Raw genomic sequence first — 12935 nt, 5'->3', positions numbered from 1 at the left:
CTCAACCCACATCTTTTGTTTTCTATTTTCTGTTCTCACTGATATGACATGTAAAATTATTTGTGCTTCAAAACTGAAATTTGAGGTAAAAATATTTTGCATTAATGACTTCTCTAACTTCCAAAATACTTTCATTACCTCATTTCCTCTTCATGATATCTGTGAAGTGGTTTTATTCTCTATTCTCTCAATATTCAGTTTACAGAACAGAGCATATTCTTGCAGAAGGAAATATTACTGCATAATTCAGAATGGTCTTGAAAAACTGTTTAGCTTTAGTAGATGGTTTTGTGATTTTATTTGAATAGGGGTGTATCTGATATTCAAGGAATTTCCTTCTAGCAAAATGATGAAGCAATGAGGCCATAATATTAAAATCTGATTTAAGATGACCTTCCTGTTTTCACACCTGGAAGCCTGTTGAGTCTTCCCTGAAAGTCAACCCATTTCAGAGACTGAGGTAAGGTCTGCTCTGGAAAAGGGAAATGTTCTGTTTTCAAAGGCAGTTACTGCCTAAAAGTAAACAGGGGGATTTGAGATACCAACAAGGTAGGATTGAGCCCATACTCATTGTAGTTGAATAGGTTCTGTCCATGCATTTGAAAACAAGATTAGCCACAGATAAGCCAAAATTAAATAGTCCAGAGTTGACTCTATATTTGCTTGCAGTTATTTATATGTTGCTTTGCATCAAGTCTGTTCCTCCAATTGAACTATAAATACATTAAAGGCAAAGATTCATTTCTAACCTTTTAAGGTCAGTTAGGGCACCTGGTACCCTCATAAGTGTCTTCGGTCATAAAGAAGTCTTAGAGAAAAAAAAAAAAAAGAAATGCTTTGACTTCAATTTAAGACTATCAGAATTTAACATTTTAAAAGCTTAAAAATCCTTCACTGGATTATTTAAAAAGAAGTTTTTTTGGCTAACCAAAATCCTGCCATATAATTAAGTAAAACTAGTAAAATCAGAGAATAAAATTAACAATGCTGTTGACCCGATACCTTTCCATCAATGGGAATACCCAGTTCCTCTGAAAACAGGGGGTGAGTTATCCATTTGTAGGCTTCTTTTAGCTGAACTATATCATCTCTTCCCAGCGACAGACTCTGCTTTCTGAATAACATAAAAATTAATTCACTGACATGAAAAACTTTACTTTTTCTATTAAAGGCAAGAATTTATGCAATTATTTTTAAAATATTGATTGAGTGCCTAGTATGTACCAGGCAATATTCTACACAGTAAATAGAAAGCAGAGAACAAAGCAGACAAAAATTCCTTACCTCATGGACCTTATACTCTAGTAGAATCATGGAATTACTTTTTTTAATGGCATATAACACAATTTTTAAAGCTTCAAAGTCAAAAGCACACTAATGGGTTTTTCTGAGCTAGAGTTGCCAGATTCCAGGATTTATACATCAGAAGACAGAAAGATGGGATAGAGATGATTGTTTACTGCTCACAAACTATAAAACTGTGTATTACAATAATCACATCCACATTTTAATGCTTGCTTTTCCCCTCTTGTTGAAAATGGGGCTTACTTTTGGGAAATCAATGTAAAAGTTGTACTTTTTTAAAAACTTTACTGCTGAAGAAGAAATATTAAATCCTAAAGTATCAATGTTCTGAAATGTTCATCAATGTATTATCAGATAAATAGCTGAATAAAAATTTGACATTCCCCCAAAATATACTCATGAGACAATAAATAGGTTTTGGGAAGTCCCTTTTATAAATTATAGCTTTCGTTTGTAATCTAAAATTGTGATAGAAAAGAACTTGAGATAAAAGGGATGAAAAACATGGTGTGGTATTATTAAAACTCCTCTACTCTGCTGAGAACACTGGGATATTACTAACAAACTAACAAGCCCACGTCATTCAAATAATTAAAACTTCAAACCAGCCTTATGGCTATTTATAGGGCTGCTTTTAATGAAAGAGATGTAAGGGCCAACTTATGCATCATCCCTTTTAATGCCCAATTTTCACTGATAGAAATTACTCCTTATAGGCAACATCCATTGTAATTTAAGACCAAAAGACACTACTACCCACAGGTTAAAAACAAAAAGTAATTAAGCTAATGGCTGAATTCAGTTGATCAAAAAAAAAAAAAAAAAGAGTATGCAGATCACTATTCCTCTAAAAATGCAAAATAAGAAATAGTTTATCCAAAAAAAAAAAAGAAAAAAGTAGTTGATCTACCCATTCTCTATCCAGCTGAGAATATAACTTGTTACAGAGAGAGCTTTCATATGCTTTGGGATTGCGATTTAACAATGAAATACCCAGATAAACTCTACATCTGACAAATAATCAAATTATTTCTCTACATTCAAGAACTTATTCAAATACTAACTGTGTGAGCTTCATAAACTGTTCCTAATTCTCTGAATATCAGAAAGATTTTAGGTATTTTAAAAGACTATCCTGATATTGTGTCAACAGTTCAACTATTTAATATTGCACAAAATAGCATCACAGTTGAAAGTAAATAATATATGAAAATACATTTTAAAGAATAAACGTTGAAACAGAAAACACAAGAATGGAAACAATTTTTAAAATTGTTTAGATTCTGGAAAGTCCAAAGTGTTGTTACAAAAGCGAATCCCAAAAATGAGTTAAAACATTATTTAAGAAAACCAGTGTTTTAAATCCTTCACAGTCTTTGACATATATTTAGTGCACCTGAGTCCAGTTTAAAAACTTCAACTACAGGTATTTTTTCCCTCCAGATTATAGAGCCAGAGGAAAAGGTTAACAGACAGCTTGGAAACCTCATCCTTATATATAAAGCAAATATAATACTCAAAATGCCAGATTTCCAATCCTGAAAGTTAAATGCAGCTAATAACTTTCCTAAAACAATTTGGGCTAAATATCTTCACAGAGGTCCCTAGCATATATCTGATTGTCCTTTAGAGGGACTAGGACTCATTAAAGTAAATTCAGTCCCCATTTCATACTTAGTAACTACTCTTTCTCTTCTCTGTCAAATAAGTGCTTATGAGGGTGTCAGTTGCAATCACTTTTGCTGTAGATACAACACAACAACCATTCTAAAGAAAAGATGAACCAGAATAGGCAAGGCAATTAATTTTTTTTGTAAATTCCCTAAATCAATTATTTAACTGCAATTCCTCCACAATCTTTTCAACCCAGAATGAACTAGGGACACTGAGGGAAAAAAACCAATGACCTGTGTTTTTTTCTGTTCATTATCCCTATATCAATCAGAATCTTTTGGAAGAACTACACTTAGTTTAAAATCCTTTGATAAGAAATAAAAAGCTGGGAGCGGTGGCTCACGCCTGTAATCCCAGCACTTTGGGAGGCCGAGGCATGTGGATCACCTGAGGTCAGGAGTTAAGAGACCAGCCTGGCCAACATGGTGAAACCCTGTGTCTACTAAAAATACAAAAAAAATTAACCAGGCATGGTGGTGCACGCCTGTAATCCCAAGCTAGTTGGGAGGCTGAGGCAGGAGAATCGCTTGAACCCGGGAGGCAGAGGTTGCAATTAGCTGAGATTGCACCACTGCACTCCAGCCTGGGCAACAGGGGCGAAACTACATCTAAAAAAAAAAAAAAAGAAAAAAAAAAACAGTAACTCATTAGCAACATGGATATAAATTGAAAACATTTAGAAAAAAGCATGCTTTCTGACTATGCTAGCAAATTTCTAAAAACATAGGATCAAATTTTATTACACCAGAATCTAAACCATTTGAGACTAATTTAATAAAATCTAATGAAACCTCCAAACCTTATGTAGTTATTACCCTTTTGAAAATGCAGATATATAACACAAAACAAACAAAAAAGCCGAATTAATTATTTTTCTATAAGTCACTTTACCAAGTATGAGATTCTAAAATAGAAATGTATGCTTCTTCCTGGATTTTTCTCTCCAGAGTACATAGGTACTGCCAACAGTCACATGGCCCTGTTTTATACTAGTATGTTTTAGTTTCAAATGCCAAAATATTCTGGAGAATTAAAAACAATTTTTAAACTCAGTTGGGAATCAAATCCTGATTTGAAGCAGGTGATTTAGAGACTTTATCAAACTTACTATGAATATTCATATGTTTTGTTGCAGAAATATTAGTATGTTTGATTATGTAGTACCACCCCAGACCCTGGGGGGGAAGGAAATTATATACATGATCTCTAACATCATATCACATTTTAAAAATCCAAAAATTTTATATTTCAAAACAGTTTTGGCCTCCAAGGGTTTCAGATAAAGGATTGTGAATCTATGTTTTCTATGTCTTACCTATGTGTAAACTCACTGTTGTTCCACCAGTTATTTGCTTTTTATCTTTTATGACATAGTTTTATAGTTTAGTTTCTAAGACCAATATAAAATTTATTTTTAGGCTGCACGCCATGGCTCATGCCTGTAATCCCAGCACTTTGGGAGGCCGAGGCGGGTGAATCACCTGAGGTCAGGAGTTCGAGACCAGCCTGGACAACATGGTGAAACCCCATCTCTACTAAAAATACAAAAATTAGCCAGGCATGGTGGCAGTCTCCTCTAATCCCAGTTACTAGGGAGGCTGAGGCAGGAGAATCACTTGAACCAGCGAGGTGGAGGTTGCAGTGAGCTGAGATCACACCACTGCACTCCAGCCTGGGTGACAGAGCAAGACTCCATCTCAAAAAATAATAATAATAATAATAAATAAAATTTATTTTTAAAAAATAACTGCCCAAACTACATTACATAAGTGCCTAATGCATATAAAACATGTATTTACATTCATATTAAAACATACCAAAAATGAATCTGCTTTAATAAACTACTAATATGCTATGCAAATAAACTAATGAAACAAGATTGATACCCTAAATGTATACAATAAAAATTGGTTCTTTGTGCTAATTTCTCTAGTAGCTAGTGAATGCACTATAAAAATAGAGATTGTAGTAGTAAAAGTGCTTTAAGAACCAGGTAGCTTGTATTTGAATGGTAGTAAAAATTCCCTACCTAAATTACTTACCCCATTTCCTGTTTTACCAGCAACCATGCAGCATGCTGTAGGCAATTTAGTCACACCCAGAAAGAGAAAAGGGGGAAACGTGTTCAGTGAAATTAAGTCTCAATATCATTACTGAAGTGCTTAACTATTTAATCAAACTCCCCTTTTTAGGTGACGAGTTAGTATTCAAAAATTTACCAGTGACCTCAGTCTCATTTAAAATCAGAAATGAGGTAAGATTTTATTTTGCAATGCTGGTTTACTGTGGCCTAGGAATTCAGCCGGGATATCCCCCTCCTCCTTACAGATTTCTATTTCTCATTAATGAGGTATGAGTGTTTCTTTTTCTTTCTTTCTTTCTTTTTTTTTTTTTTTTTTTTGAGACGGGTCTCACTGTCACCCAAGCTGGAGTGTAGTGGCAGGATCTCAGCTCACTGCAACCTCTGCTTCCCAGGTTCAAGATATTCTTCTGCCTCAGTCTTCTGAGCAGCTGGGATTACAAGTGCCCGCCACCACACTCGGCTAACTTGTATTTTTAGTAGAGACAGGTTTTCGCCGTGTTGGCCAGGCTGGTCTCGAACTCCTGACCTCAAGTGATCCACCCGCTTCGGCCTCCCAAAGTGCTGGGATTACAGGCGTGAGCCATCGCGCCCAACCCGCATTTAATCTCGGCCGGGCGCGCTGGCTCACGCCTGTAATCCCAATACTTTGGGAGGCCGAGGTGGGCGGATCATGACGTCAGGAAATCGAGACCATCCTGGCTAACACGGTGAAACCCCGTCTCTACTAAAAAAAAAAAAAAAATACAAAAAAATTGGCTGGGCGTGGTGGCGGGCGCCTGTAGTCCCAGCTAGTTGAGAGGCTGAGGCAGGATAATGGCGTGAACCTGGGAGGCGGAGCTTGCAGTGAGCCGAGATCGCGCCACTGCACTCCAGCCTGGGAGACAGAGCGAGACTCTGTTTCAAGAAAAAAAAAGAAAAAAAAGAAAAGAAATTTATGCCAAATGCTTTGCATAGTAAGTGACTGACACTGAGATTTCTGTTTCCTGTTAGACTCCCACAGCTTTCACCTTAAAGAAAGATAACGATATGTCCCCCACAGCACACAGCATTTTGTAAACATGACGGAAACATTGTATAAGTCAATAAAATGCCATATGTAGTCTGCTTCTACGTGTCACAAAAAAAGGCCAACGATTATCATTCACATCCACTTCAAGACACGGCTTAATTTATGGATATGCTGTGGTTCATATGTAGACCTGTCCTTCTAAACTAACAGGACTTCCTTCAAATGACCAGTAGGGTACTCTATAGACTCCTAAAGACTGATGTTCACTTGGAAAGATTAGCTGCATTAATTCTTTCAGACGTGAGCCAAGTAGAATAAATTAATCGCTAACTGGGCACTACCTGTTCCCAGTGATGGCAGTGTGGACCGTCCGGAGTGGCCGCTGCCATCATGCCTGCTGCAGCGGGGAGGTGTGGGCGGTGGCGGCAGGAGGGGTTGTGGGAGCAGCAGTGGCGGCGGTGGGACCCTTGTGCTCCACATCCCCGAGGCAGCCAACTGTGCCACCTCTGCTCTCGCATGGCCGGCCAGGACCTGTTCTCAGGCCCAAAGACTCCGTTCCGGCCTCAACCTCGCTCCCCGTCACCATCTCAGGAACCCACAAGCACCCGGCCAAAGGCGCAGCGAGGACTCGTGGGTCCAGCCCTGACAGCGTCGGGTTAATTTGCACGGGGTTGGCTGGGGCGGCCTCTGCTGTGGGGAAAACGCAAAGAGGCAGGCAGTTCCTGGAGTCCCACCCAACTTGCGGCTGCGGACCTAGGCATCTCTGCACTTTCAGGGACCCGGGAAGGCCCCCCGTTGCCCCCACAGGCTTGGAGGTGTCTGCTCCCGCTGCCTGACCTCTCCCTGCTCCCAGTGCCTGCACCAATCTCGGAGCAAGGTTGGAGCCGAGCCTGGGCACTGTCGCAGCCCAGCCAGGTGTGTGCACACTCAGGGCAGTGCTGACACGCCAGCCCCATGCTGCCTCAGCCCCCTGTGGACTTTGGACACCAACAAGCACGGGAGGGAGGCCAAGGAGGGGCTGAGGGCAGTTTGGTGCTGGCCTGCAGGCACCCCTTGGCAAGAACAGCCTGGGCGCCATGAACAGCAGCAGGAGGCAGACAGGTTCCTGGGCAGAAAGCGGCAGGTCCACAGTGAAGCCCCACCTTCAAGCCGGGGAGGGCCTGAAGCCTGGGGGCTGGGCTGCCAGTCCCCGGGACAGAAGTAGGAACTTGTGGTCCTTTTTCCAGGCCTACCCATGGCTGCCCATGGACCAATTGGCACACGCTTCCTCCCTTCTGAGGCCCATGTAAAGCCCTGGACTCAGCCAGACCCAAAGGGATGAGGGGACAACCAGCAGCAGAGAGGAGCTACCCACCGCAGGGTCTCTCTACTGAAAGCTGAAGAAATGGCAGGACGACCCGCCTGCAGAGAGGAGCTTTCCTCTCTGCTCAGAGCTGAAGAAATGACAGACGACCTGCCTGCAGAGAAGAGCTACCCTCTCTGCTGAGAGCTGAAGAAATGACAGGACGACCTCCCTGCAGAGAGGAGCTACTCTCTGCTGAGAGCTGAACACTTATCAGGACACCCTGGCTATGCAGAGGAGCTACCCTACCCACCGTGGGTCTTCTCTGAACTGTTCTACCACTTGATAAAGCTCCTTTTTTTTTGGAGATGGAGTCTCGCTCTGTCACCAGGCTGGAGTGCAGTGGTGCGATATCAGCTCACTGCAACCTCCACCTCCCAAGTTCAAGTGTTTCTCCTGCCTCAGCCTCTCGAGTAGCTGGGACTACAGGCGCGTGCCACCACGCCCATAAAGCTCCTCTTCATCTTGCTCATCCTCTACTTGTTTGCATACTTCATTCTTCCCGGACGCAAGACAAGAACTTGGGACCTGACAAATGGTGGGGCTAAAAGAGCTGTAAAACAAACAGGGCTGAAACATGCCCCTTGCTCACCACGGGGGACGAGAAGGAGAGAAGAGAGAGGAAGAGAAGAGCTGTGGCCGGGAATCCAGACCTAGGAGCTCCCTGAGCCAGGGCTGTGACACCCTCTTTAGGGCTCTGCGGTTTCTAGCGTCTCCAAATTTCCAGGTGCCACCATATTCCCCGAGGTCAGCTGTGGAAGCTGTTTATGGTATGTCTGGTCCAGCCTCAGCTTCACAGGGAGCCATGCCTGCACGTGGAGCTGCCTGCCCCACTGCAGCCAGCGTGCCTGCTGTGTGCCATGGCTGGACCCCATGCTCACTCACACACCTATCGCTGCTCCACCCTGGCTTGCCCTTGGCAGGCATCGGACCCAGGCGTAGCCTGCCAGGCAGAGTGGACAGAACGAGCCTAGTGGGCCAGAGAAAAACTCGGGCAAAGACGCCACTGTCCACAGAGGTTTCCAGCTGGCAAAGCAATACTCCAAGGATCCCGTAACACCAGTGCCTGAATGTCTCACCAGTACCTTCTGATTTGTTGGTTTACTCTGCTAGCTCAACCTAATACCATTTATAGTAGTAGTATTACAAGACCCCTTCCTTTTTTCCTTTCATTTATTCGAGCCTTATTTCAAAATGTATGGGCATAGTATCACGGTTTTTGTTTTGTTTTTTGTTTGTTTGTTTGTTTGTTTTTGAGACGGAGTCTCACTCTGTCGCCCAGGCTGGAGTGCTGTGGCGTGATCTTGGCTCACTGCAACCTCCACCTCCTGGGTTCAAGCAATCCTCCTGCCTCAGCCTCCCGAGTAGCTGGGACTACAGGTGCATGCCACCATGCCCAGCTAATTTTTTTTTTTGTATTTTTAGTAGAGACAGGGTTTCACCATGTTGGCCAGGATGGTTTCAGTATCTTGACCTCGTGATCCGCCCGCCTTGGCCTCCCAAAGTGCTGGGATTACAGGCATGAGCCACTGCACCCAGACAGTATCATAGTATTATAGTATTATAATAGTATAGTATTATAGTATAATAGTATTATAACACACAAATTACTATGAGTAATGGATGGCTAAAGGTAATCATTTATAGGCATTGTTATTAAACTGTTTTGTAATATATGATTGAGACCTATGGGACTTAGGGAGCATTCAAAAAAAAAAGAATAATGGTCTCCTAAAACTGAAATCTTGTAGTTAATTTTGTCCCGCCCTTCCTTCAGCCTCATTCTTTTTCTTTGTTTTTTTTTTTTTTCTTTTTTTTTTTTTGAGACAGAGTCTCACTCTGTCACCCAGGCTGGAGTCCTGTGGCACGATCTTGGCTCACTGCACCCTCCTCCTCCCCGTTTCAAATGATTTTCCTGCCTCAGCCTCCTGAGTACCTGGGAGTACAGGCACCCGCCACCACATCCAGCTAATTTTTATATTTTTAGTAGAGACAGGGTTTCACCATGTTGGCCAGGCTGGTCTCAAACTCCTGACCTTAAGTGATCCACCTACCTTGGCCTCTCAAAGTGCTGGGATGACAGGCATGAGCCACCTCTCCTGGCCCAGCCTCCTTCTTTAAGAGATCAATAAACACATGTCCTTATATATACAAAAATATTAATACTTCCCTTGCAGGAATATTGTGAGGATTTAATGTGTTTGTAAAGACCCAAGTCATATTCCTGGCAAATACTGAATAAATGGTAATTAAAGGCCGGGCGCAGTGGCTCACGCCTGTAATCTCAGCACTTTGGGAGGCCGAGGCGGGTGGATCACGAGGTCAGGAGATTGAGACCATCCTGTCTAACACAGTGAAACCCCGTCTCTACTAAAAATACAAAAAATTAGCCGGGCGAGATGGTGGGCGCCTGTAGTCCCAGCTACTCGGGAGGCTGACGCAGGAGAATGGCCTGAACCCCAGGGGGCGGAGCCTGCAGTGAGCCAAGATCGCGCCACTGCACTCCAGCCTGGGCGACAGCGAGACTCTGTCTTGAAATTATAAAAATAAATGGTAATTAATACTGTTGTTGAACTGAAACCTTATCTGTACTTTACAAATAATAAAATTCAGATTTATACCTTAAAAGATTTACAGGACTTGATCTCATTCCATCATATTTCCAAACTGCTTTGCTATAGCTAGTTCTGAAACCTCCCTCTTCAATGAAATCTGAGCTATAGAGAACTATCTGTCTCTTCTTTAAGGGACCTCAGACTCTTCTGTCTTTTCTTAGTGACCTTTGTGTCTCTTCTTTTGAAGCAAACTCTGTTCTCTACAAGTCACTTCCAGGTGATGTCATCAAGTCTGCAATGTATCCTGCCATCCTCTAATTATAAAGTAGGGCGGAACCGGAGGTTGCCAAGGGAAACCAGGTAACCATGTGTAACACATGAAATTAAATCAAATGTCTTTAGCATCTGAGACTTGTTAAAGGGTTTTTCCTTCCTAAGCCTCTGCAGGCTCCCTGCTCCAGCATGCCAGCAGATTGGACAGAACTAACCACACAGCAGGGGCTTAAAGGCTGAATCTCAAATAAGTCAGTATTGCTTGATTATTCAATTGTTACCACAAGCTAATAATGCCCTGGACCTGCTTCTGGCAAGGAAAAAGAAGTATATTTCTCCCTTTCAAATCACCAAGATAATTTTGATAAATGTTCTGTCCCTTAGTCAATGGAAAAAAATCTATTCTCTAGAGTAAACCAGTAAATTTTTCCTCCCCAACAGAACCAAATGGCATTAAAGTTATCAGGTTTAATCAAATTTGATACCAGAAGCAGTATGTCACCTCTGGAAAATTCAGAAAACACACAATTTAATCCTGGACTATGTTTAACGTTATTAGAGAATGTTAGGCAAGTCCTAAATGGGGCAGTTGAATAAGTGCTTGCTAAAGTGCTTGTGTACTCTGCTAACACTAACACACACACCATAGACCAGAAGGTCTATGCCCAGGAATGGTGTTTGAGCTTTCTGAGTTAGAGGTTCATCTAGTACTAAATAATGAGAGTGGGTGACAGGAGGAACAGAGATTGAAGTTGATTCAAGCAGAGGTGACGGAGAAAGGATAGAGACAGAGAGAGGTGTTAAAAATGGTGTGTTGCAAAACTACAATTCGGTAAAGTTGGACACTTTAGGGTACGTTATGTGTGTTCATAAGTGAGGTTAGGGGTTCAGCGATTAAAGATGAAACTGGAAAGGTCAGAAGGTTTTGATTGCCAAGCTAGGTCATGAACCCAAAGACTGAAACCATAACATGAGATGTGATTCATTCATGTATATGCGAAAACTCGCGGCAGCACAAAGAAACATTTGATCTTTGAATCTTCTATAATTCATCAAGTTGCAACATAACCATCATTTTCATACTATTGTTTTTCTTGTGTGGTAGTTTAAGAGGAAAATATGTCTTGTGCTAAAATATTTCTTTATCATACATGGGAAAGTATAGTGTGAGAAAGTCATATTTTCCAGAAAAATGAGAGAATGTGTCCAGCCCACTTTTCTCATTTTTGTTGTCTATCTGGCTCTTATAGACATCTGAGTCTGTAATTCCTGATGGAGGGAAACAAACACTAGATCAAAAGGCAGGCTCTGCTTCTCTTATGTGATCACTAGCAAGGTGGCTTCTCTCTCTAGGTTTCTCAAACCATAAGAGGAAGGTATTCAATTTATTTAGGGGGTACTGCCTATGTGGTGAGATTGCAATTGAGAATGCAGAGATAAAAAACCAGTCTCTGCCCATGAGCAAACCCATGAACTAAGATAAAATGATAATAAACATTAAGCTATTAATAGTAACAGTAATGAAAATAATTAAAATACAGAGTGGTGGGGGCTGAGACAGAGATACACTTAGGAGGGGCATGTAAAGGATCCTCGGCTCAGTCTTGCAGGAGAAGTGACACCTAATCTAAGCTTCGAAGGATCAGCTACTTAGAATTCACAGGGCAGGCCGGCTTGGTGGCTCAAGCCTATAATCCCAGCACTTTGGGAGGCTGAGGAGGGTGGATGACCTGAGGCCAGGAGTTCGAGACCACCCTGGCCGACATGGTGAAACTCCATCTCTACTAAAAATACAAAAATTAGCTGGGTGTGGTGGTGCGCACCTGTAATCCCAGCTACTAGGGAGACTGAGGCAGGAGAATCGCTTGAACCTGGGAGGCGGAAGTTGCAGTGACCTGAGATTGCACCGCTGTACTCCAGCCTGGGCAACAGAGTGAGACTCCATCTTAAAAAAAAAAAAAAGGAATTCACAGGGTAAAAAATGTGGAAAGTATGTTCCAAACAGAGGAAACCCAAAGGTGCAAATGCCAGAGAGCACTGGGAAGGTTCTGGGGACTATGTCAGTGGTCCCCAAAGAACTGAGGATGTGTGGCTGGGAAATGCAAAGGAGGAAGCAGGACTTAGATTACAGAACTACTGGACCCATACTAAGGGGTTTAGATATTCCCCTTAAGGCAATATGGTCCCACAGAAGGATTTTAAGGAATGAAGTAGCATGATCATATTTGTCTTCAGGAATGCCCACTCTGGTTGCATTGTGAATTAGAAGAAAAAGAGGGGAATTAAAGAAAAGGAAGATTTGTCGTAAACTAAAGCAGTAATTCAAGCAAGAAATAATACATTACAGCAATGCTAGTGATGATACAGTATAGGCAACTTTAAGAAGTATTGAGAACACAGATTAGCAGGACTTGCTGATTGGCAGTGATGTTGAGGTTTCTAAATCACCACCAACGCCCTTCAAACTATATTCTTTTGAATCTTATACCTCTCTTGGACTCATTTATAATAACAAAGATAATATAAATATAGACTGAGAATAATGACAATAGAAAAATGACAATAGTTGTGTGGGCAGCTGGAGGCATTTAGCAGTACCCCCTGCTCCAAACTCTTCTCCCAACACACACACATACACATATGCATACATACATACAAACATTTATGTAATTTTTTCTTGTACTCTAATAGCCA

General features: G+C 41.8%; 2 protein-coding genes across 4 annotated transcripts in view; one reads left to right on the top strand and one right to left on the bottom strand.

Moving 5' to 3' along the window:
• PEX13 (peroxisomal biogenesis factor 13) overlaps positions 1 to 12935 on the top strand; it is an 89734-nt gene that overhangs the window by 18797 nt on the left and 58002 nt on the right. The gene's annotated exons all lie outside the window — the stretch shown is intronic.
• Positions 1 to 12935, bottom strand: part of PUS10 (pseudouridine synthase 10) — a 68111-nt gene that overhangs the window by 26434 nt on the left and 28742 nt on the right. For both annotated transcript variants that reach the window (XM_032178582.2, XM_032178583.2), the window contains exons 5-6: positions 5022 to 5056; positions 1003 to 1114 (exon numbers count right to left, since the gene is read on the bottom strand). In XM_032178582.2, the coding sequence (XP_032034473.1) occupies positions 1003 to 1114; positions 5022 to 5056 (147 nt within the window). The remainder of the gene's footprint in view (positions 1 to 1002; positions 1115 to 5021; positions 5057 to 12935) is intronic.

The sequence above is a fragment of the Hylobates moloch genome, unplaced genomic scaffold, assembly GCF_009828535.3.
Source record: "Hylobates moloch isolate HMO894 unplaced genomic scaffold, HMol_V3 SCAFFOLD_15, whole genome shotgun sequence".
NCBI lineage: Eukaryota > Metazoa > Chordata > Mammalia > Primates > Hylobatidae > Hylobates > Hylobates moloch.
The sequence above is the reverse complement of the archived record's forward strand: the minus strand, read 5'-3'. Positions and strand labels throughout refer to the sequence as shown.